The sequence below is a fragment of the Diadema antillarum genome, unplaced genomic scaffold, assembly GCF_040938485.1.
Source record: "Diadema antillarum isolate AM-2024a unplaced genomic scaffold, OU_Dant_1.0 scf00000149, whole genome shotgun sequence".
Classification (NCBI taxonomy): domain Eukaryota; kingdom Metazoa; phylum Echinodermata; class Echinoidea; order Diadematoida; family Diadematidae; genus Diadema; species Diadema antillarum.
Window position 1 is genome coordinate 969,304 of NW_027271038.1, and position 20,362 is coordinate 989,665.

The 20,362-nt window shown below is 40.1% G+C and overlaps 1 protein-coding gene across 1 annotated transcript; it reads left to right on the top strand.

Annotated features, from left to right (window-relative positions):
- The first annotated feature begins 49 nt into the window (after positions 1–49).
- On the top strand, positions 50–18,505 carry LOC139721753 (GTP-binding protein 4-like). Its single transcript, XM_071633074.1, has 14 exons — positions 50–196; positions 6,670–6,840; positions 7,494–7,597; positions 8,557–8,794; positions 9,191–9,433; positions 10,473–10,580; positions 11,065–11,154; positions 12,036–12,146; positions 13,189–13,485; positions 14,842–14,885; positions 15,262–15,349; positions 16,526–16,585; positions 17,687–17,821; positions 18,353–18,505. Exons 1-14 carry the CDS (start codon positions 149–151, stop codon positions 18,503–18,505), a joined length of 1,890 nt encoding a protein of 629 aa, XP_071489175.1. The 5' UTR covers positions 50–148.
- Positions 18,506–20,362: the final 1,857 nt, after the last annotated feature.

The window sequence follows — 20,362 nt, forward strand, 5'->3', positions numbered from 1 at the left end:
ACAGAACTCGATATCGAGCACTGAACTCGAGACACGTGCATGCAGATATGTGTGTACAAGCTCATACACATGTAATCGTTGCCTGACTGACTTTCCAGTGTGGGATTGCACAATTTCCTCACACAAGAAGGTTTGGAGATTCGCAGCCATGGCTCTATACAATTTTAAGAAGATCACAGTGGTTCCGACATCGAAGGTAATGTAAAGTCGGCACTAGTGTAGTGTACTCTGAAATATGATCTGTTATTCTTATCGACATTTATAGGGGGGATAGTAGACACCATTCAAGCATTCATTCATTCATTATTTTCAGCTGGTACCGGTAGTGGTTGTGCCATTTTGCACCACAATTTACAATTAAGTACAAAGGCACATACCGGCTACACAGAAACTTTGGATGGCGTTGTGGTTGAATTACACAAATTAATTTCCTGAAATGTATTGTATCCTGTGAAAAAGTTTTACAAAATTTGATGTTTTTTTACATTGTGGACAACTTAATCGTACCCTATCATATGAAATGTGATCAAAGCAATATGCGAGGAATCTGTGACTGATTGACACTGAACTTTGTGATAGATATTTTGTCCAATCCATGTCATTTGTATGATGTTTTATTTTACTTAGGATAGCGGTTTTCATATAAAAATCAGATGTACGCCAAGCCATGAAATGCAATCAATTATCCGTAGATTGATACGTAATATCAGTTCGGGAAACCCACGTACTCAGTCGCCACGTCTGCACTCAAGCATTGCCGCGCCGCCGCGCCTGGCGACACTCACGCCAGTAATCGCTCGCATTTCAGCATTCGCAGGGGTCGTTTGACATCGCATTTAAATCCATGATTTTAGATATGATGCCTCAAACCGATTTTGCTCATATTTCGTGAGTAACTAGGAAACTTGTGAAGCTTTATGGACATAATCAAGCGAATTGCCGCAGTCCTTTCATTTTCGCGTTGCATTGCTGTGGAGCGCCCATCCTGCAGGCAGCTCCCCTGACTGCTCTCCTTTGTTTCACCTAATTTGTTGGGTCTCGTGTGTTTTGCTGTGCGAAAACTGTACCAGTGTTTTTGTAATCATCTCAGGGTTCTTCTGGACTTGTAAGAGTGATATTCCAACTCAATTTTGAGAGGATTCAGCCTGCACCTTGTCATACTGCTTCATGTGTACACTGGTCAAGTGCAGCCATGTTACAGCTCCTCCATGCAACACAGTGGCATTGATATTCACTCAAGCCTGACTACAATGTGAAGGACAAGGAGAACCCTTGGTAACAATGGAGGCCGCTAAGTGTTATTCTATTGTGCTGCTGGTAGGGATGAGTCTGTTGAATAGCTCCAATTTCAATGGACAGCAAGCTGTGTTATCTGAGTACAAGCCTGTTTGTACTGCATATGTTTGTACTGCATGTGGATTGAACTCTCAAATTTCCAGACCTGTTCGGAGTTTCTGTGGCAACCGAATCAACTATTACCCCAACTCTGATGCGTCTCACCATATTTTGCTTCTAAAGGATGGCGACGTCAGTCCCAATCCTGGTCCTGAAGTCAGATCTGAACAAACACAACCTGTCAGAGAAAGCATATCCTATACACGTGAGCAACTGTTTGATGTCAGCCCTCATGACACTTGCCATCAGAGGCTGTCTCCGATTTTATGGAAGAAGCTCACCTCCTTGGGGATCTCCCACCGCAAGTCAACACGACGTGGTAGAAGAGCAGGTGTGGGAAGGAGGAACCAGCTATCTCTTACTACACCTGGAGCTCTAGCCCCTACACGTTTGGATGGAAAAGGGAAGCATCAGCCAGAAAGAAGCACATTAAGCAACCAGGTCAATATGTTGGGAGTGTCAAAATGGAGAGATAAAAAACAAATTAACCATTAACAAGTGTCAAATAACACCCAAGCTCAAATCGGTCTGTGGAACGCCCGTTCTATCAGCAACAAGTCAACGTGTATCAGTGATTTGATACAGGAATGCAATCTCGACGCTCTAGTTATCACAGAGTCTTGGCTTACTGGTGATCACAGGGATGACCATGTTTTAGCCGATCTTAAGCTTTCACTTCCAAATTGTAGCATCTCACATTGTCCTCGCAAGGGTTCCAAAGGAGGAGGAATCTGTGTCATCCACCGTTCTTCTGCTTGCATCTCTTTGAATGATGCAAAGACCTTCTCATCGTTTGAGCTCATGGACTTTAACATCAGATTCTCACCCGCATCTGTTCTGAGGGTCTATGCCATCTACAGGCCACCACCATCTTCTCAAAATAAGCTGACCTATAGCATGTTTGCTTCTGAATTCTTCACTCTTCTGGAGTCAGCGGCCATTGCTGAAATCTGCCCAGTCATAATCGGTGACTTCAACATCCATGTTGATAATAGCTGTGACAGTCATGCAAAATCTTTCTTAAGCTCGCTGGAATCGCTCGGGTTTCAACAACATGTGAAGGAAGCTACTCATCGAGCGGGTCACACCTTGGATTTGATAATTTCTAGGAAAGTTGATGATACAGTTTCCTGTCTCAACCTTATTTCTGGTTTACCATCTGATCATTCTATGATCATCACAACCATAAACACTACGGGTTCAAAAAATCCTAGGAAGCGCATTACATTTAGGAAGCTGCGAAGCATTGACATCAGCTCCTTTCGGCAGGACATCAACACTTCTTCAATTGGGTCTTCACTTTCATCTCGCCTTTCCACGGCTGTCGACGTGTATAATGAGACCTTGATTCAACTACTTGACAAGCATGCTCCCGCTGAAAGCAAGGTCATTACCATTAAGCCGTATGCACCATGGTATAATGAAGAGGTTAGGGAGGCTAAGAGGTGCAGGCGGCGGGCAGAGCGTCGAATGGTTAAATCTGGACTTTGCATCCATAAACAATTGTACAAGAAGGAATGTGAAGCTTACTACAATATACTGTTCGAAGCCAAATCAAAGTACCTCAAGTGCGAGATCAAGGAATCAAATACCAAGCAGTTGTTTGAGGTAGTGAAAAGGTTGTCGACCCCTAATCGTTCCGCAGCACTTCCTGATCACTCTTCTGATGAAGACCTAGCCAATAACTTTGGGGAGTTTTTTGAGAACAAGATCAGCTCGATTGTTTCTTCTTTTGATGATTCTTCTCATGAATTCTCCTGTGTGCCTGCACAACCTGGGATTTCACCTGTCTGCAATCTGTCAGAGTTTGATCCTGTTCCCGAAAGCCGAGTGAAATCCCTCATTAAATCGCTATCCTCAAAGTCTTCCAGCTTGGATCCAATCCCCACATGGCTGGTAAAGGCATGTCTCGATGAACTTCTGCCTCTTATGACACAAATCATCAACCTCTCTCTTTCCTCAGGAGTGGTTCCTGAGCAGTTCAAGACAGCACATGTGGTACCTTTATTAAAGAAACCTGGTCTTGAACGGAATGATTCAAAGAACTACAGGCCTATCGCTAACTTACCATTTCTTAGCAAGGTCCTTGAGAAACTTGTTGCAGCTCAACTCAGGACTTATCTGGATGAAAACCGCTTGTTTCCACCTCATCAATCGGCTTATCGTCATTTTCATTCGACTGAAACTGCTCTGGTAAGAGTCCTTAATGATCTTCTGCTTGCTCTGGATAAGGGTCAGGAAGCTGTCCTCATTATTTTAGACTACTCCGCTGCGTTTGATACACTAGATCATCACAGTCTCCTTCATCGTCTAGAGTCTGATTATGGTATCAAAGGAACTGTTCTCCATTGGATAGAATCTTATCTGGAGGGACGCAATCAGGAGATTCTTGTTAATGGCACTCGCTCCAGACCCTTTTCCCTTCCTTATGGGGTCCCTCAAGGATCAGTTGTCGGACCCCTGATGTATATCCTGTACACCGGTCCTTTGGGAAGACTTATCAACTCTCATCATGGAATGCAACATGCAACCTACGCTGATGACACTCAAATATACCTCATCATGAGCTCATCAGATCATGAGGGGGCGATGCTCAGACTCTCCGCCTGCATCAATGATGTGAAGAGATGGTCATTTGAGCATAAGCTGAAGCTTAATGAGCTCAAAACTGAAATGCTTCATCTGTCATCCAAGTTCCGTAATACAGACCGCCTGCCATCTCTTAACTTTGAATCTGGAAGCATTTCTTCGTCAGAGCGTATTCGAGACCTCGGTGTTATTCTTGACAAGAACCTGACTCTCAATCACCAAATTAAAAGTATATGTCGATCCGCCTCATGGGGTGTCTGCAAAATCGGAAAGATAAGGCGATATCTCGATAAGTCATCCACGGAACGATTAGTCCATGCCTTCATCTCATCACATTTGGATTACTGCAATGGTCTCCTTGCTGGTCTCCCGTACTCCAACATTGCACCCCTTCAACGAATACAAAACACTGCAGCCAGACTTGTCACTCGAACTAAAAAATCAGATCATATCAGCCCAATCTTACAGTCCCTTCACTGGCTACAGATCCAAGACAGAATCATCTTCAAAGTTCTCCTTCTCATTTTCAAAATCAACCACAACCTCGCACCACCCTACCTTCAAGATCTTGTTTCTCTCCGCTCTGCATCCACATCCTCCACAACCAGACGTCTTCGTTCCGCCACCACTGCCAATCTTCAGTTATCCTCTGGACCTCGTACCAACACACGTTATGGTGATCGTGCCTTTTCCTCTCTTGCTCCTAAACTATGGAACAATCTTCCCGTCAGCATCCGACAAGCCAATACACTAGATTCATTTAAGTCAAACCTCAAAACATATCTCTTTAGGAAGTGTTATCTGTGTCGGTAGTGTACTAGTGTTTGTAATTGTTGTCATATATATGATTGTTGCTGTACTTATATGTGGATTGCTTATTGTTTTCTTCTTCACTCGTTCTCTATCTTTGTTTTTCCCCAGCGCTTAGAAATATGATATTAAGCGCTTTATAAATGTTATGTATTATTATTATTATTATTATTGCAAAAAAGCGTGGAGACTCCTTATAAGGGGTGCCCCGGGGGTTACTTATAAGGGGGACGGGGTTACTTATAAGGGGGACGGGTTACTTATAAGGAGGGGCCCCCCTTGTGAGTGGGTTTCCCGAACTGATATACACATGAAAAGTGTTGAAATCAGCCAATTTTTTCGTTTTCTTGTAAAAATCTTGCATTTTAATAACTTTTCACGTTTATGATTTTCCCATTATAGTAGCGAGCGCCCTAGCAGCTTCAATTTGCCGATCATTGTAAGTAGAGAGCTGAGCCAGCGCGCGGCGTCCGCGGGCAGTCGTAAATCACACAACACCCATAGCGAATCTCCCGCGGCAGCAACCGCGAAGCTCTTCATGGGCTCCGATCGGGCCAGCCAATTTTACTGAAACAGGCATTGCAAGGTCCATTTCGTGTACCGTTGTAACATACTGAGCCTACGTGAGGTCGATAAATTTTCCTTTCAAAAAATCAGAAAACACTTCAATTTTGAAAAAAGTGAAGTTTCGATACTGCCATATTTTGCGCAATGTGGATTAAGTACAAAAATACACCCAAGGTCACAACAAATAAGTGCGAAATTTCGACTTAGCATGCCGAACAGATCGTCCTCTTCGGGCTACTAGTGGTAGGTAGCAGACGCAAACCAACATACAGGATGGCAAAGTAGTTCAGGTTTGTGATTCGAACATGTTGTGTGCAGTATGGCCGTATTACTTTTGAAAAGGATGATATCAATGTACCCCTGTCATAACTGCTACAGCTAGCGATCGTCGCGAATGGGCTCAGAAACTGAGCACACTGTGTGTGTAGAAAACGATGTACATGCGCGAGAGTGCCATCTAGTGCTGAATGACGAACGCTACTTAGGAAGAACTAACGTTATGGGTACTACTACAACACTGAATAAATCTAATTGGTCTTTGTCAATTAGTCGCAACAAACGAAGTATAATTTGTCATGTCAGTTGCAGAGCTACCAAGTCTTGCGCATTGTGAGTGAGACTCAAGCATTTAGAGTCTGTCTCACGATCTCATGCCTGACACCCATTTTTCTCACGCATTGGGAGCATAGCTTAAAGGATTCAATTGAAGGCATATTTCCCTTTTGTCTTTCAAAATAAGCAAAAAATAGTCACTCAAGTATGCACCAGCTTACACCATTAAGAGCTAAATATTGAAAAAGCTCTGTACCGTGGGCGGGCGGACACCCCCCTCTCACACCCTCCCTTCGCTCGCGCACATATGCATCTATGCAGTTGTTGCAACAAATAGTTCTTAGCAGAGGTGGTACCAGGAAATATGGAGTACTTATTGTCATACAATTTGTATAACATAGACTCTATAAAATGTTGGTCGTAACATTTTGTAAAGCTTTCTCTATTTTTTTTTTTTCAAATTTAATGGAATTGTCAGTAGATTCTCAGAATCCAATTTCTGAGCATATGCTTGTCAAAGGGGTAAATTGTTCATCTGGCATTGTATCAAAGTACCGTACTAATACCTGATAAAAGATACAAACTGTAGTACTTCATGCACTAGGCACGGTGCACAGTGTGATTCTGTGTGGACTGGTTGGAATTCCTATTGTTGCTATACATGTATGTGGGCCATCAAGTCAAGCCACATTATACTGCAGCTTCTTCAGATATTATTGTGACTGAGATAGACATTGTTGTTCATTCCAATATCAGGATTTCATCGACATAGTACTGTCAAAGACACAGCGCAAAACACCAACAGTTGTCCACAAGCACTATAAGATCAGCCGGATACGACAGTTTTACATGCGGAAGATCAAATACACCCAGCAGAACTACCATGACAAGTTGCAGCAAATTGTCCAGGACTTTCCAAAGCTGGAGGTAATTAGATTTTTAGTAGTCACGAACAGTGCAAATTATATGCTTGCAGTTGGATCTACAAGAAACTCTGGAGTAGACTTACAGCCCCGAGTCCAGTCTTAATTTAATTGAGGAAAGCACCTATGTTGAAATATTATTTCATTGTCATTGTTTTATGTAAAGATACCTTGGTAAGTGTAATATGAATATGTATTTTGAGCAATGTATGCTGTGTGTGTCTAAAAAAGACACACACAAAAATAATGCTATGACAATAAGCATTGTACAGGATCTGTGAACGAGTGTAACATTGTGTTTCATTAAATTCATGGGGATGAAAACGAATACGATATTATTTTAATTACCAAGGGTATTTGGCTTTGAATAATTTATTTATTTATTATTTTTATTTTTTTTAATGAAGTTCTTGAAATTAAAAGAAAGGAAAAAGGGACCATTTTTATCCAGGAAAAATAATCCAGTACTGCAGTTCAATCAAATATTTGACGAAAAGGATTTTGATTTGGATATGAATTTCAATCTGAGAGGATTGTCACAAATGAAGTCAAAACTTTACCATAAATAACAAAGAGATGACTAGTAGCATAGAACTGTCAATCTTTGAATAGGTATGGTAGCCTTATCTTATTTTGCTGTATGTATGCATTTTCCAGGATATCCATCCGTTCTATGCAGACTTGATGAATGTTTTGTATGACAAAGACCACTACAAGCTTGCCTTGGGACAGATCAACACAGCATTGCATCTGATTGACAAGTGAGTATAAAGTAGTGTCACATTGTCATCAGTAGTCAGCCTAGTGGCTTTGTGAAGAACATGGAATTACGTCTGAGGCCATGATAGGTTTTGTGTCTTTATTTACTGTGGTAAATTATTTCTGCACACTGGCTAGCATATTGACTGATTTCTGACATGTTTATAGGGAAACAGATAGCTTCTAAACCTTTTATTCAATCAGAATCAGGCATTCCTTCATTTTAGTTCTTGTATAGGGGAATTGGGAGTATCATGAACATGGCAGTCTCATTTCATGAATGTTTCATGCCATGTCAAAATAGAAGCTGTTTTTGACCAAACCTCCCCTTTTCATGAGACACATGAAAAGGACTTTTGGATTGTATGGACACGACAGCAGTCAGGCCGCCCGAAAGTGTGAGCCAACCATTCCGGGCGACTCTCGTTGACCCCAGAGTAAAACCATTTAGATTTCAGTTGACGGTGAGTACGACTCGACAGATGTGGTGGCGTCATAATCATCATGCTAAATGCATGCTGCACACGCTGCTCGTCCTCAATCTGGGAGGACGTGAAATCCTTCGAAGACATGTTCTTGATTCTAGCGCTGGTCGTGCCAGAAAATCTGGGGCTTGCGCAATATCATGAAATAACGTCATCACGTCGCAGTCCACGTCCTGGATGCGAAATCTAAAAGTCCCTATTCTTAGACAGGAGCGCTGCTCATGGACCCAGTCAAATTCAATTTGCTGACTTCTCATACATCCATGCAAAGTAATACTGGAATAGAAAGGATTCGATATTCTTATGGCAAGCAATAAAGATTTACAGAAAGGACAGCATGTTTAAGCGTTGTGGCCACAACATGCTATTTGAAATGTCAATACAGATTATAATGATATCACTCAGCAGTGTAGACAGCCTGAACTACTTTTCAATATATTGATTGTGTTTATTGTTTGATGACTTGTGTGCTGCAGTGTTGCGAGAGACTACTGCCGACTGATGAAGTATGGAGACTCCCTGTATCGCTGCAAGCAGCTGAAGCGGGCGGCCATGGGACGAATGTGCACCATTCTGAAGAGGCAAGGGCAGAGTCTGGAGTACCTGGAGCAGGTGCGGCAGCACTTGTCAAGATTGCCCTCTATTGACCCCAACACACGCACCTTGCTTCTCTGTGGGTTCCCAAACGTGGGCAAGTCCAGCTTTATGAATAAGGTATACATCTTGCCTTCCCATGGAATTATAAGACACTGAGGATTTGACTGCTCGATACCCATGAAGTTCTGCTGAATGCTGATAAAACTCTGCTGAATACTAAGATCAGACATACATTTCTATGCTTTTATAAATTTATTGGAAGCATTTTGCAGCAGCAATCCATAGTCAGTAAGACAGTTCCATGTCAGTTAATAACAAGCAGTTAAGAAGTTATGATTTCTATTATCTATACAATGAAAGATAACACATAAAATCAAATATTTTCTCAAGATTTTTATGGGAAGTGCCCTCAACTATTCAAATACTTTGCAATTTAACGTAAAGAAAAGTGAGGACTTGAGTCATCCAGTGACTCTGCTGTAAACAAATGTACCATGTAAACTCTTTGTGTAGGTAACACGAGCGGACGTGGAGGTCCAGCCCTACGCCTTCACCACCAAGTCTCTCTTTGTGGGTCACATGGACTACCGGTATCTGAGGTGGCAGGTGGTAGACACGCCCGGTATCCTGGACCACTCCCTAGAGGACAGGAACACCATTGAGATGCAGGCCATCACTGCCCTGGCCCACCTCCGGGCGGCCGTGCTCTTCGTGATGGACGTGTCCGAGCAGTGTGGTCACTCACTGGAAGAGCAGGTGGGTCATGAAGTCCAGACTGTGTACTATGATTATGACTTCCATGGAATAGTTTTCCTGGTATCACGTTGCAATTTACTATACATTTTTTATACCACTGTTTTAATTGTACACAAGTAATCTTGTGTGTAGCGGTTTTCTTCCATAAATTTGTACAGGATACCATTTGAAATATTATTCATCAGCTGAATATAGTGCTGATCAATTGCGAGTTGGAAAATAATTCCCTGGACTCACATTAAAAGTGTACCAAAGTTAGTGAAAGCCTTTTAGTCAAGAAATGGTACTGTGCATGTCATACAGAAGCCCAAAGATAATGACTGTTTAGAGATGCAACTCACTTTAATTTCAGCAATGTATGTGAAGAAGTACCAATGCAATGCAACACTACCACTCACTCGAACCAGGTTTGTTGCTCCAGTCTGTTTAAGCGTGCGAGCCAACATCTGCTGTTTATTCAAATGATGGTGTTTTTCTTCAAGCCTGTGACTTACAAGTGCTTTTTTATGTCATTTTCTTATATTTGGACTTTCTTTCATGTTTGGGCCAGTGTTCTGCAACAATTTGAAAATCTGCTTGCGCGACCAGACAAGTGATTAAACAAAGTTATAATGTAGCACCCTGCTGTCATGTTTTTCAATATTTGCCAGTGTTTGCAGCCATTGACTGTGTATGTGAAATATCACACATCATATCCAATAGAAAGCAAGATGCAGACATAGTAGCACTGTGTGCTGCACTGCAGAAAGAAGGCTGCACTATGTTACTGAGGGGACATCAATTTTCTCACCAATATCAGCACATTTGTTGTGAAAATACCAATACATTAATCAGAAGAAAGTATATCAATGAATGATGAGGTCATTGGGAAGCTAGATACAGTGTATGTAGAGTACCGTCACATAAGATCTTCCATGTGTCATATCAAGCTGTGTCCAGCAGTGAAAGAGTTGCTCATCAGATTGTTGCATCACTGAATTTCAGCCACCAACTTTACACTTGTCCTTGATTCTTCTGTCATCATGATTCTCTGTGCTAGGTGGAGCTCTTTGAGAGTATACGGCCACTGTTTGCCAACAAGCCTCTGATCATTGTGGCTAACAAGTCGGACATTGTGGAGTTAAAAGATTTGGCCGTGGAGAAGCAGGTAATGATTCTGACAGGTTCCTTTCTCTTTCTGATTCAATGCACCTACTAGTATTGAATTTTTGTTTCGTATGAATTGTTTGTGTTGATTTCCAGCTTGTAGAATTAAATATTCTTGTGTTGAATTACAAAAGGTGGTATGACCCCCTATCAGCCATGTATAATGCATTGAATACAGAGAAAAAAAAAAATTCATGTTGTTAGAAAGTGAGACCCAGGTGTTACATTTGTGAACATAAGCATTTTTGTAGGATACAGTTATGTAAGTTTGACACATTTATTTGTTCTTTTTGTACTCATTTTATATGTTTGTATGATGCTTCTGTCTCTTCAAGAAAAATATAGTTGCTGGGAGATATATTTTGCTCTCTGTCCCATGTTTTTTTAAAGCCATCTTCCATTCTATTCACTTGTAGCAGTCCCTGTACATATAAACATCTTCTCAGTTTGACTTCTTTTATGGCTGCTGTCTGTCTCACATTTAGGAGTTTTTCAAGAAGATGGAAGAAGAGGGTGTGTCTGTGATACAGACTAGCACTGTGACGGAGGAGGGCATCATGAAAGTGAAGACAGAGGTAGGAATGATTGAGGGGTAATAACTCACCCCCTCTCCCCAGTCCAGACCCAATGGAATCCATAACAAAACAAAGGAAATTGAGCGACAAAAATGAGGGTCACGGTTTACACGGTAGTCAAATTGTGGAAGTAATGCAAATATGTACTTGTGTGAATTTGTCTGTATGTGGTGAATGAAAAATGGTATCAGTGTTATCAGTGAATAAATGATGTTCAAAGATCATTACTATGCAGACGTATCATTTTATATGCATATCTTTGTATAGCCAACAGAAGTTGAATGTATAGCCATATAGCTGTCAATGATTGCATACAGTAGTTAACTTGTTTACAATCCACATGTTATGTGATGTGCAGTTTTTAAATATCTGTTTGTATAGCATTACAAGGGAAAAGTTAGGAAGCAAATGGTTTCTGTTTGTTTGTTTGTTTGTTTGTTTTGCTGGATAGACTCACTAATGTGTGAGTCACACCACTGAAGATCAAATTGTTGCAGGCAAGAAGCTTGCTGCCCACCTATCTGAAGATGCTGCTTTCACATTTCTACCAGTGGCTGCTATCTTTGGTCTGCATAGATGAAGTGTACTTTCTAGTCACAATTCTTGGTGCAAGATTTGTGAAAAGGCCTGTATAGCAAGGAAACATACAATGTATATTAGTATTAATCCCAGATAGAGAGCTCAAAACCATAACTAATATGGATCATGTAAAAGGAATTAAAATGATGTCATGTTAGAACCTGATATGGACCATGTCAACCAGAAATACTCTGGAAAGGGTTTGTCATAAAGACTTAAGCTCTGCATTAATGGACAGGATACCCTGTTGTCTAGACCCGAAAGTATTTATGAAATGTATGTCACACTGTTTTTCCTTCTAGGCATGTGACAGGCTGCTCCTACAGAGGGTGGATATGAAAATGAAAGGTCGTAAGGTCAACGATATTCTCAACCGACTGCACATTGCCGTGCCTGCCAAAAGAGACACAAAAGTGAGTTTGTGAATGAAGTAGAGGAATTGAATATCATGAGTTCTTGTGTGATATACTTTCATTCATTGAAACCTGGTACCCATGTGCAACAGTGGTCACCTGAAATTCATGAATGTGATGTGTTATTGACTAGTTGAATGTGAGAGGAAGTTTGCCTCAGATTCAACTTAAGATGAATAATTGCTGCAAAATCACAGCTACAAATGAGCAAATCGAAATGATATTTAGAAAACAGACCATTGTGTGGTATTCACTTGAATTAATGATGACATTTAATTCCAAGTTAGGAGGAATGATTAATGATAAAGTGAATGATGTTGGTTGTCCTTACCAGCAGTCTGGACAGCTGTTAACATGTGAGATTCCTCTTCACAGCAATTCAGTCCAGAGAGACAATAAAATTTTGATGCCCTAGACAGGCAGGGTATTCATTACACCAGCGAGATGACTACTGCTGGATCATTGCAAATCACTGTCTAGCATCAGTCTCACATTACATTCAAGCTTCATTGTGAATATGGTATTAGTCATCCAGCTTGGCATTAGTTTGTCTCTTTGGAATAGCCAACATTTTCTTGCTGCCATGATGTTGTCTGGAGACCTTGACTTGGACACAAAAGAGATGGATGATTTGATTTGCATGTATATCAAGGTTGGCGGGTACCTCTGTCTTCAAAGATGTGTATGAACTTTAAATGGTTGACATAATTGAGCAGAGTTATGACTAAAATCTTCTACAGTCTTCTTAGCTTGCTCTTTTAGCTTACCAGTATGTTGCAGTACCTTGTTGATAGCCCTTTTATTCTCAGTACCTCTGTATGCCCTTTTGTTTTTACATAATCATTTCTATATCCCTTTCATTCCCAGTTTTTTTGTAGACCCTTTCAAATTACAGCAGTTTGCAAGTTTCCTGAGTTTACTGTGTTCTTCTTAGGTAGTCTGCAAAAATGTGTTGAAGATGAACTTGCCATATTCAGTGAGCCCTATATCTCGGGTGAGCCCCAGATCCACTAGGTTTCTTGTTTTGTATGTGTGTGCGTAGGAGCGGCCTCCCTTCATCCCCCCAGCAGTGCAGGCCCGACGGACTGCCATGGAGACGGAGGCAGCCAAGAAGAGGACACTGAGAGATGAGGAGCTGGAGATGGGAGATGACTTCGTGCTGGACCTCCAGCGGGAGTGGGACGTCAAGGAGGAATATCGGACCGACGTCATCCCTGAGCTATGGATGGGCAAGAACATTGCAGACTACGTGGACCCTGACATTGATGCCAAGCTGGCAGAGCTGGAGGAAGAGGAGGCCATGAGGGAGGCAGCTGGTGTCTATGACAACGAAGAATCGGTAAGGAGGATAAAGTTTTCTCATTCTCTTACAGCATGCTAAACTAGATACAAAATCCTTCTTTGTCTGCACTTCTTCTTATGATTATTATTATTTTCCTCCCTCTGTTTTCGTTGGAGATTGGCGAATAAAATTCGCTATTAAGTCCTCAGTCAGGATTTGAGACATTGCTATTATAGTTACCTCCGCCAAGGAAGGAGGAGGTTAAAGGGGCTGTACAGTACTGGTTGAGGTGGGGATTCTTGGTTTTTACATTCCTGAGTGAGATAATGAGAAACCTCTTATGAAATATGAAAGAGCATGTAATTTCAAGAAGGATTCAACGTTTATTTGATGAAAATTGGTTTTCAAATGACTGAGATATCCAAAAAAGTGATACCAATAAAAGATTACTTGCCCCAACTTTATTAGGATCTCTTTGTTTCACCTTGTTTTTGGATATCTCGGCCACTTCAAAACCAATTTTCATCAACTAAACTTTTGATACTCCATAGAATTGCATGATCTTTGACATCTCATAGAGTGGTTTCTGAATATCTCGCAAAATGTTAAAAGCTAAATACTCACCAGAACTGTACACACCCTTTAAGCGATCATCTGCGTTGGTTTGTCTGTTTGCAGAATAACTCAAAAAGTTGTGTACAGATTAAAGTGAAACTTGCATAAAAAGTCGATATTGATGCAAGGAACACCTCATTCAATTTTGGTAGTGATCCAAGAATTTTTATGGATTTTTGAAGGATTTTCCATCTTTTTCATATGAGGTGTACGAATTTGGGGTTCAGGCTGTGCGTACTGGAGGTTTACATATGCACACTAAAACGCATGCTCTGCTCGGGCAAGGCGCTGTGCAATGACATCTATTTTGGGAAATTGTATGCATGTAAGGGTGGAAATGAGTTGCTGGCTTGGCGTAGGTATGTGCTGTCTGAGTGCTTTTCCTGTTAACATTTCAAAGAGCAGGGTTTGAGAGATTGAAGTTCAAACTATTCATGTGTAGTTTTAAAAAAAAAATTGAGGGAGCACATCAAAGTTTCATCATTGATAGACTGGAAGAGATGGGGATCATAAGGCAAAAGAGTAGCACAAGTATGCTGAAGTGCATCTTTGGTGCAGTAATCATTTGAAATGAACTTTTGTAAACCTGTCCATAATGAAGTGCCCTTTTGATAAACCTTGTAGTCTCGAAACCTGTGTAGGCATGTGAGACCCATCGGTGATCCTTTTTGTAGCTTTGATTTTGCAGGGCCTGTCTGCTAACCCTTGTTTATTCAGAGCCTCTTGTAAGCCTTACACTGTGTAGCCTTTCTGATAATCTTTTAATTATGATGTTATGTTTCTATTCTTTGATTTCAGTCTGAAGATGAAGAGATGAAGGAAATTCGAGCTACTGCAAAAAAGTAAGTTGGTGTCATTAAATTCCTTTAATAATAATAATGCTATAAAATTTTCAGGTTCTATGCGAGTGTGTTTGCGTGTTTAAGTCCAGAAGGAGCAACCATTGCAAGGGGATAAGTGTGGCTGGTATACAGTGGAAGAGGGAATGAAATCACAGGGGTTCTTTCAGCTTTAAGTGCTATGTCAAATAAGGTTTAGTTGGAAAGTGATGATAACATTTTAGAAAGTGAGAACGTGTTGCTCTTTGATCACATTTAGTAGTAAAGAAGGTATGAACAATGAAGTCCTAGTTTTGTGTTATTTTATTTTGTTTTGTTTTTAGTGTGGGTAGGTTCAGGTCATTTATTCACAGTGTTCTGTTATCATTTTGCCTTTTAGAATCCGGGAGAAGAAGATCCTGCTGCAGATGGAGTCTAGAGCCAAGAAGAGGGTCCGAGCACCATCAATAGCAAGGATAACAGAAGGGGTGAATATATAGATAGATATTGTATATCCATCACTGTGAATATGATTAATGGTATGATGAATTTAGAGGAAAATTTTACCCCAATATATGTGTGGATTGAGTGAATGCAGCAACATTAGTAGAACACATCACTGAATTTTGTAAAAATCAGACAATCCATTAAACAGTGATGAATTTCTAAAGGTTCAGTGCCACCATCGCTGGATGAGAAGCCTGCAAGAGTTTGTGACATCACTGCAAGACAAAGATGTGAAGAAAAAGATGTGAAGAAAATATAAATAGAATTACACAGAATTTCTTTTATTTTTCTGAAAAGTACACACTCCCTGGACTTGCTACTGACACATCTCTTGGGTAATATTGATTTCCCTATTTCTGCAAAAGGTAAATTAGGTACTCTTTCATTTTGCTAGGAATATGAAAATATAATGCATTTTGTTGACATTTTCCTTGTGATTGTCCTGCAGCAACATCAAAAACTGTTCTGGTCTTCTCATCCGGTGATAGCGGCACTAACACTCTAAAAATGTGTAACTTTTGAATGGATTGCATACTTTTCCTCAAACTTTCATTGATGTGTTCTATTAATATTGCTGCATTTTCTCAATCCACACATATATTTGGGTGAACCTGTCCTTTAGAGGGTCAGGTTGGCTGGATGGATTGATGAGTTGGCTTTAAAGATTCATCACTGTTTATGTGGAGTGATGTATTGATGGATAAAATGAAGATATTGAGGGACTGGATTGTGTGTAGGTCGAGACTGAAGAATACAGTGCCACTCCTCTCCAACTCATTTGTGTCATAATGAGTGAGCTTAGTTTAAAGGCTTTATTGTTCAAAGAGGTTTTTTTCCTCCATTTGATCTTCGTGTGCACTAACTGCTGTTTTTCACCTGGTTTCTAGTCACACTTTTCTCCAGAACCAGTAAAGATCACTGTCAGACCAGTAACTTTTTCAGGAATGGACCAGTCAAAATAAGAAAAATGGATACCTACTGGTCTGACAGACAGATTGGACCAGTAGAAAAATGGGTTTGTTTGCAGCCCTGTCATATGGGTGATGCTTTAAAATGGCAAAAGCTTTGATATTTCCATGATGAATGCTACCAGTGAAATCCCATTTACAGTGTCATATCTTTTCATCCTTTACTCATTCTTGCAAACCTTTATACAGATCAAACGTAAAAGGATGGCCAGTGAACTGGGAGACATGGGTGTGGAACTGCCAGCAGATGTGAGTATTATGACCAAAAAAAACCACTTTTTTCATTCACATTGGTTGCATGTCATATTAAAGCGATCGTTTAGTTTTGGTTGAGACCTAGCTTCAGGTTTCTAACATCTTTTGGTGAGCTAATGAGAAATCTCATGAAATCTGAAAGAGTATGTAATTCCAAAATGGATGCACTGTTTATTTGGTGAAAATTAGTTTTGAAAATGCTGAGATATCCAAAGCAAAGCAATCCTGATAAAAGGTGGGGCCTGCCCTTTATTAGAATCACTGTGTTTTACTTTGTTTTTGGATGTCTCAGTCATTCCAAAACTGATTTTCATCTTATACAGTTTGAATTCCCCTTGGAATGGTATGCTCTGTATTATTTCATAAGTTGTTTCTTGGTATGTCGCAAAACGTTAAAAGCCTAATCCTCATCTCCACCAATACTATACCATCTCTTTAAGCCAATCCTGGTAGTTGCATTAATATGTCTATGCATTTGTTTATTGTTCATGGTATGATGGATGTCTAGAGCTGTACCAAGTCTCCCTGATTCTGCATGAGGCTTCCTGAAAACTCCAATACCTCTTCATGTCTGGATAAGAGAATATAAGAATATCCCTGAATCGAAAACTATTTTGCCCAGTGAAGTGCACATATTACCTAACTATCTCCCTGATTGCTCTGTGGAATCTCTCAGATTTTGACGGGTGAATGTTGGCAGCCCAGGATATCGGTTTAAATCAAATTTGGTTCAAGTTCTGGAGATTTGTGGATTGATACAACTTGCAAGATTAATAGATTCTCTCAGTCATTTCTGTATTTATATAAAGATAAAAGTATTCAGTTTGAAAGCATCTTCAATTTTTTTGTGAACCACGATTGTGGGTTGAGTAATGTAAATGTATGTTCCATGAAGTTCCAATATATTTTCGATAAATCATCATCAGTTCAAGATGAAGATTGTCACATGAGCGCTATATTTTCTTTTAGCATTGAATGAAAGTTATCAAGTAGTTGTGCTAAAAGACAAGACAAAAGGAAGATGAGACAAACTTTGTTAGGTAAATTGTACAAACATGTGTCATATATTCACTTTCTTGGTGTTCTTCATTCCAGGGACACTTTGCAAGGAATCGCAGCCGGAGCACCAGCCGGGCTCCTCTCATCAAGAGGCAGCGAACAGACTCAGAAGGAAGGCCCACCAGCAGCATGAGGACTCCACGTGACGTGTCTGGTCTCAGAGACGTGGAGGTTTGTGGAGCTATTAATTACATCATAGACTTATAAACCAGTCCACACTAACATGAGCAGTTACTGTAAACATTCACACAATTCAATTTTTTGTGCTGAGTGGCTCAAAAACATATCCGCGGGTTCTTGTGCAGAGCAAATTGTGAAGATATTCTTGGGGTTTTAGAATTTGCGCTCGCCAAAAGTAGCACGAAATATGCAAAAATTAATGCACAGCAAAAATTTCAGCATTTACAGTATCTTGTCTTGGGTTTTGTGCTGCAACCACATATCTACATATTAGATGCAGAAGCCCCATTCTCCTGAATGCAAATCTAAAAAAAGAGAACCATGCATTCCTTGCAATAAAATAGCTGTTGTGAAACAATGACCTAACAATGTTGACTTTTGGGTGGAAGGAGTCTATTTGGTAGATTATTGAAGAAAAACATGATTGTGATAAAATTTTTTGTGAGCACCATAGTTGTGGGGCTTTGTGCTTTGAATGTAAGAATCTCAATGCTCATGCACTGATTCTCTCTTCTCCTCCAGAAGCGGAAGAAGGTGCGCACGCTGTCCAAGGTGTCGCAGCGCAAGATGAACCTCAACGCCAGGAAGGGAGAAGCCGACCGCCACATCTCTGTGAAGATGCCCAAGCATTTATTCGCTGGGAAGCGCAAGGCTGGAAAGACGAATCGACGCTGAGCTGGACAGTCATATTTTTGCTGCTTGCTTTGATACCCTCTCCTCTGTGTTCCAATGGGCTGTGAGGAATATAAATGAGGCACTGCATGCTTTAATGGTGACTCCAAAGATATTGACAGTATCCTCAGAGGATTATACATTTATCCTTGTCATGTCTGTTGGAGAAAAATAACTTTTGCCACAGAGATATCAGCCATTCTCAGGATCCTTAAAATCTTCATATTCACCTCTTTTTTGTGAATTAAAAAAATAATGAATGTATTTTGTGCCGAGGGTGAATAACCAATATTGATGATTTATTTACATTTCATTCTTCTGTATCCTTGTGTATAGAGAAGTTATTCTAAGATTAGATCTTCCTCAGTAGAGATAAGCTTATAATCAGATATTATTTTCCAGACTGGTCTTGTTTACATTAAACTTGTTTATTTTGAACTATCTGTGAAAAAGTCACAAGCTTCTAAAACACACAGCTCACTAGGTGAAAGCTGAGAAACAGTAAATGATACAAGTTATTTACGTGTCATACTTTCACTGTACCTTCATGCACTTGAAACAGTGTCCAGCTGTTGATTCTACTTCCAAATCAATCACCCTTCTCAGTCAGTACGAAGGCATTTCCCATGAAAGTCTGTGTATGGAATGAAGCACATAAATGGCCCTATGTGTATAAGAAATATCCATGCTACTCACATGTACTTTCTATGTCACCCCTTCACTGATTGCCTTATACACACGCCACTATACAGTATGTCATGGGTCTGTTTCTTCCAAGTTCATCACTTGGATGCTTTTGGACCTGCATATTAATGTGTGAACACAATGGACAGAACTTGGAAGGAAGGGATTCTTGACATGCTCTACAAAGATCCTCATTTCTCTTTGACCACTGAAGCAAATTGGATGGGGTTCTCTGTAAGATGTGGGTAACAAGCTATAGTTTCATACCCTGAAATTGTATTTGGATTGATTCACCGTTTTTAAAGTTATCGTTGCCGAGGGTCTAGTAACTTTTTTTTTTTTTTGGGGGGGGGGGGGGAACATACGGTATGGAGGCAGCACGATCACAAATTACAGGTCTTGTCTGGTTTCATGGCAGAGAATTCCTTGATTCCTAAGGATGACTGGATGAGGTCTCAACTTCCCCCTGTCCAAAATAATTTACCATCGGGTTTTGGTGATCTCATTCTATATAATCATTTCAAGAAAAATGAAGTGTATTTTTATACAAAGCGTTTCTTCTGTAACTATTTGTCAGTTGAAATGGTCCTTGCATTTAATATTTCTTCATATTTGATTATTATGGCAAACTTCATGATTATTTTAATTCAGATTTTTTTTCCCCCTTTTCTCAAGAGATGTATGACTTTTTGGACATCTAGTAGATTTTATGACAAATTTTATTCATGAATGCAGGTTACAAAGTGTTTGTAAATGGATTGCTTGTGACAGAATGCCAGTTTCAACCAAATCATGTCGGGGTTTAGGTACTGGTAACTTTGATGTCTGAGGAAATAAAAGTGAGTGTGCACTCTTTTCGGAGATCTGTGGGTGAAACCATACATACTGTCACATTGCAGCATGAGTCATAAATGAAAATCAGATATATATTTTTTTTTAAATGATTAGCTTTTAAAGAGTGTATCAGGAACTTTAAACTTGCAGGAGGCAAGGAATGATACTGTCCCATTATATATTTTTAGAACTTCACAATATTCAAAGACTTAAAGATGTTTGGGATATGCTTCTACAAAACTCTCACATTCATGGTATTGGATAGCCATGTATAAAGTAGACATTGTTGTGCTTATAAATTCTACTATTAAAATTCAAATTCAAAATCAGATATTTTGTCAG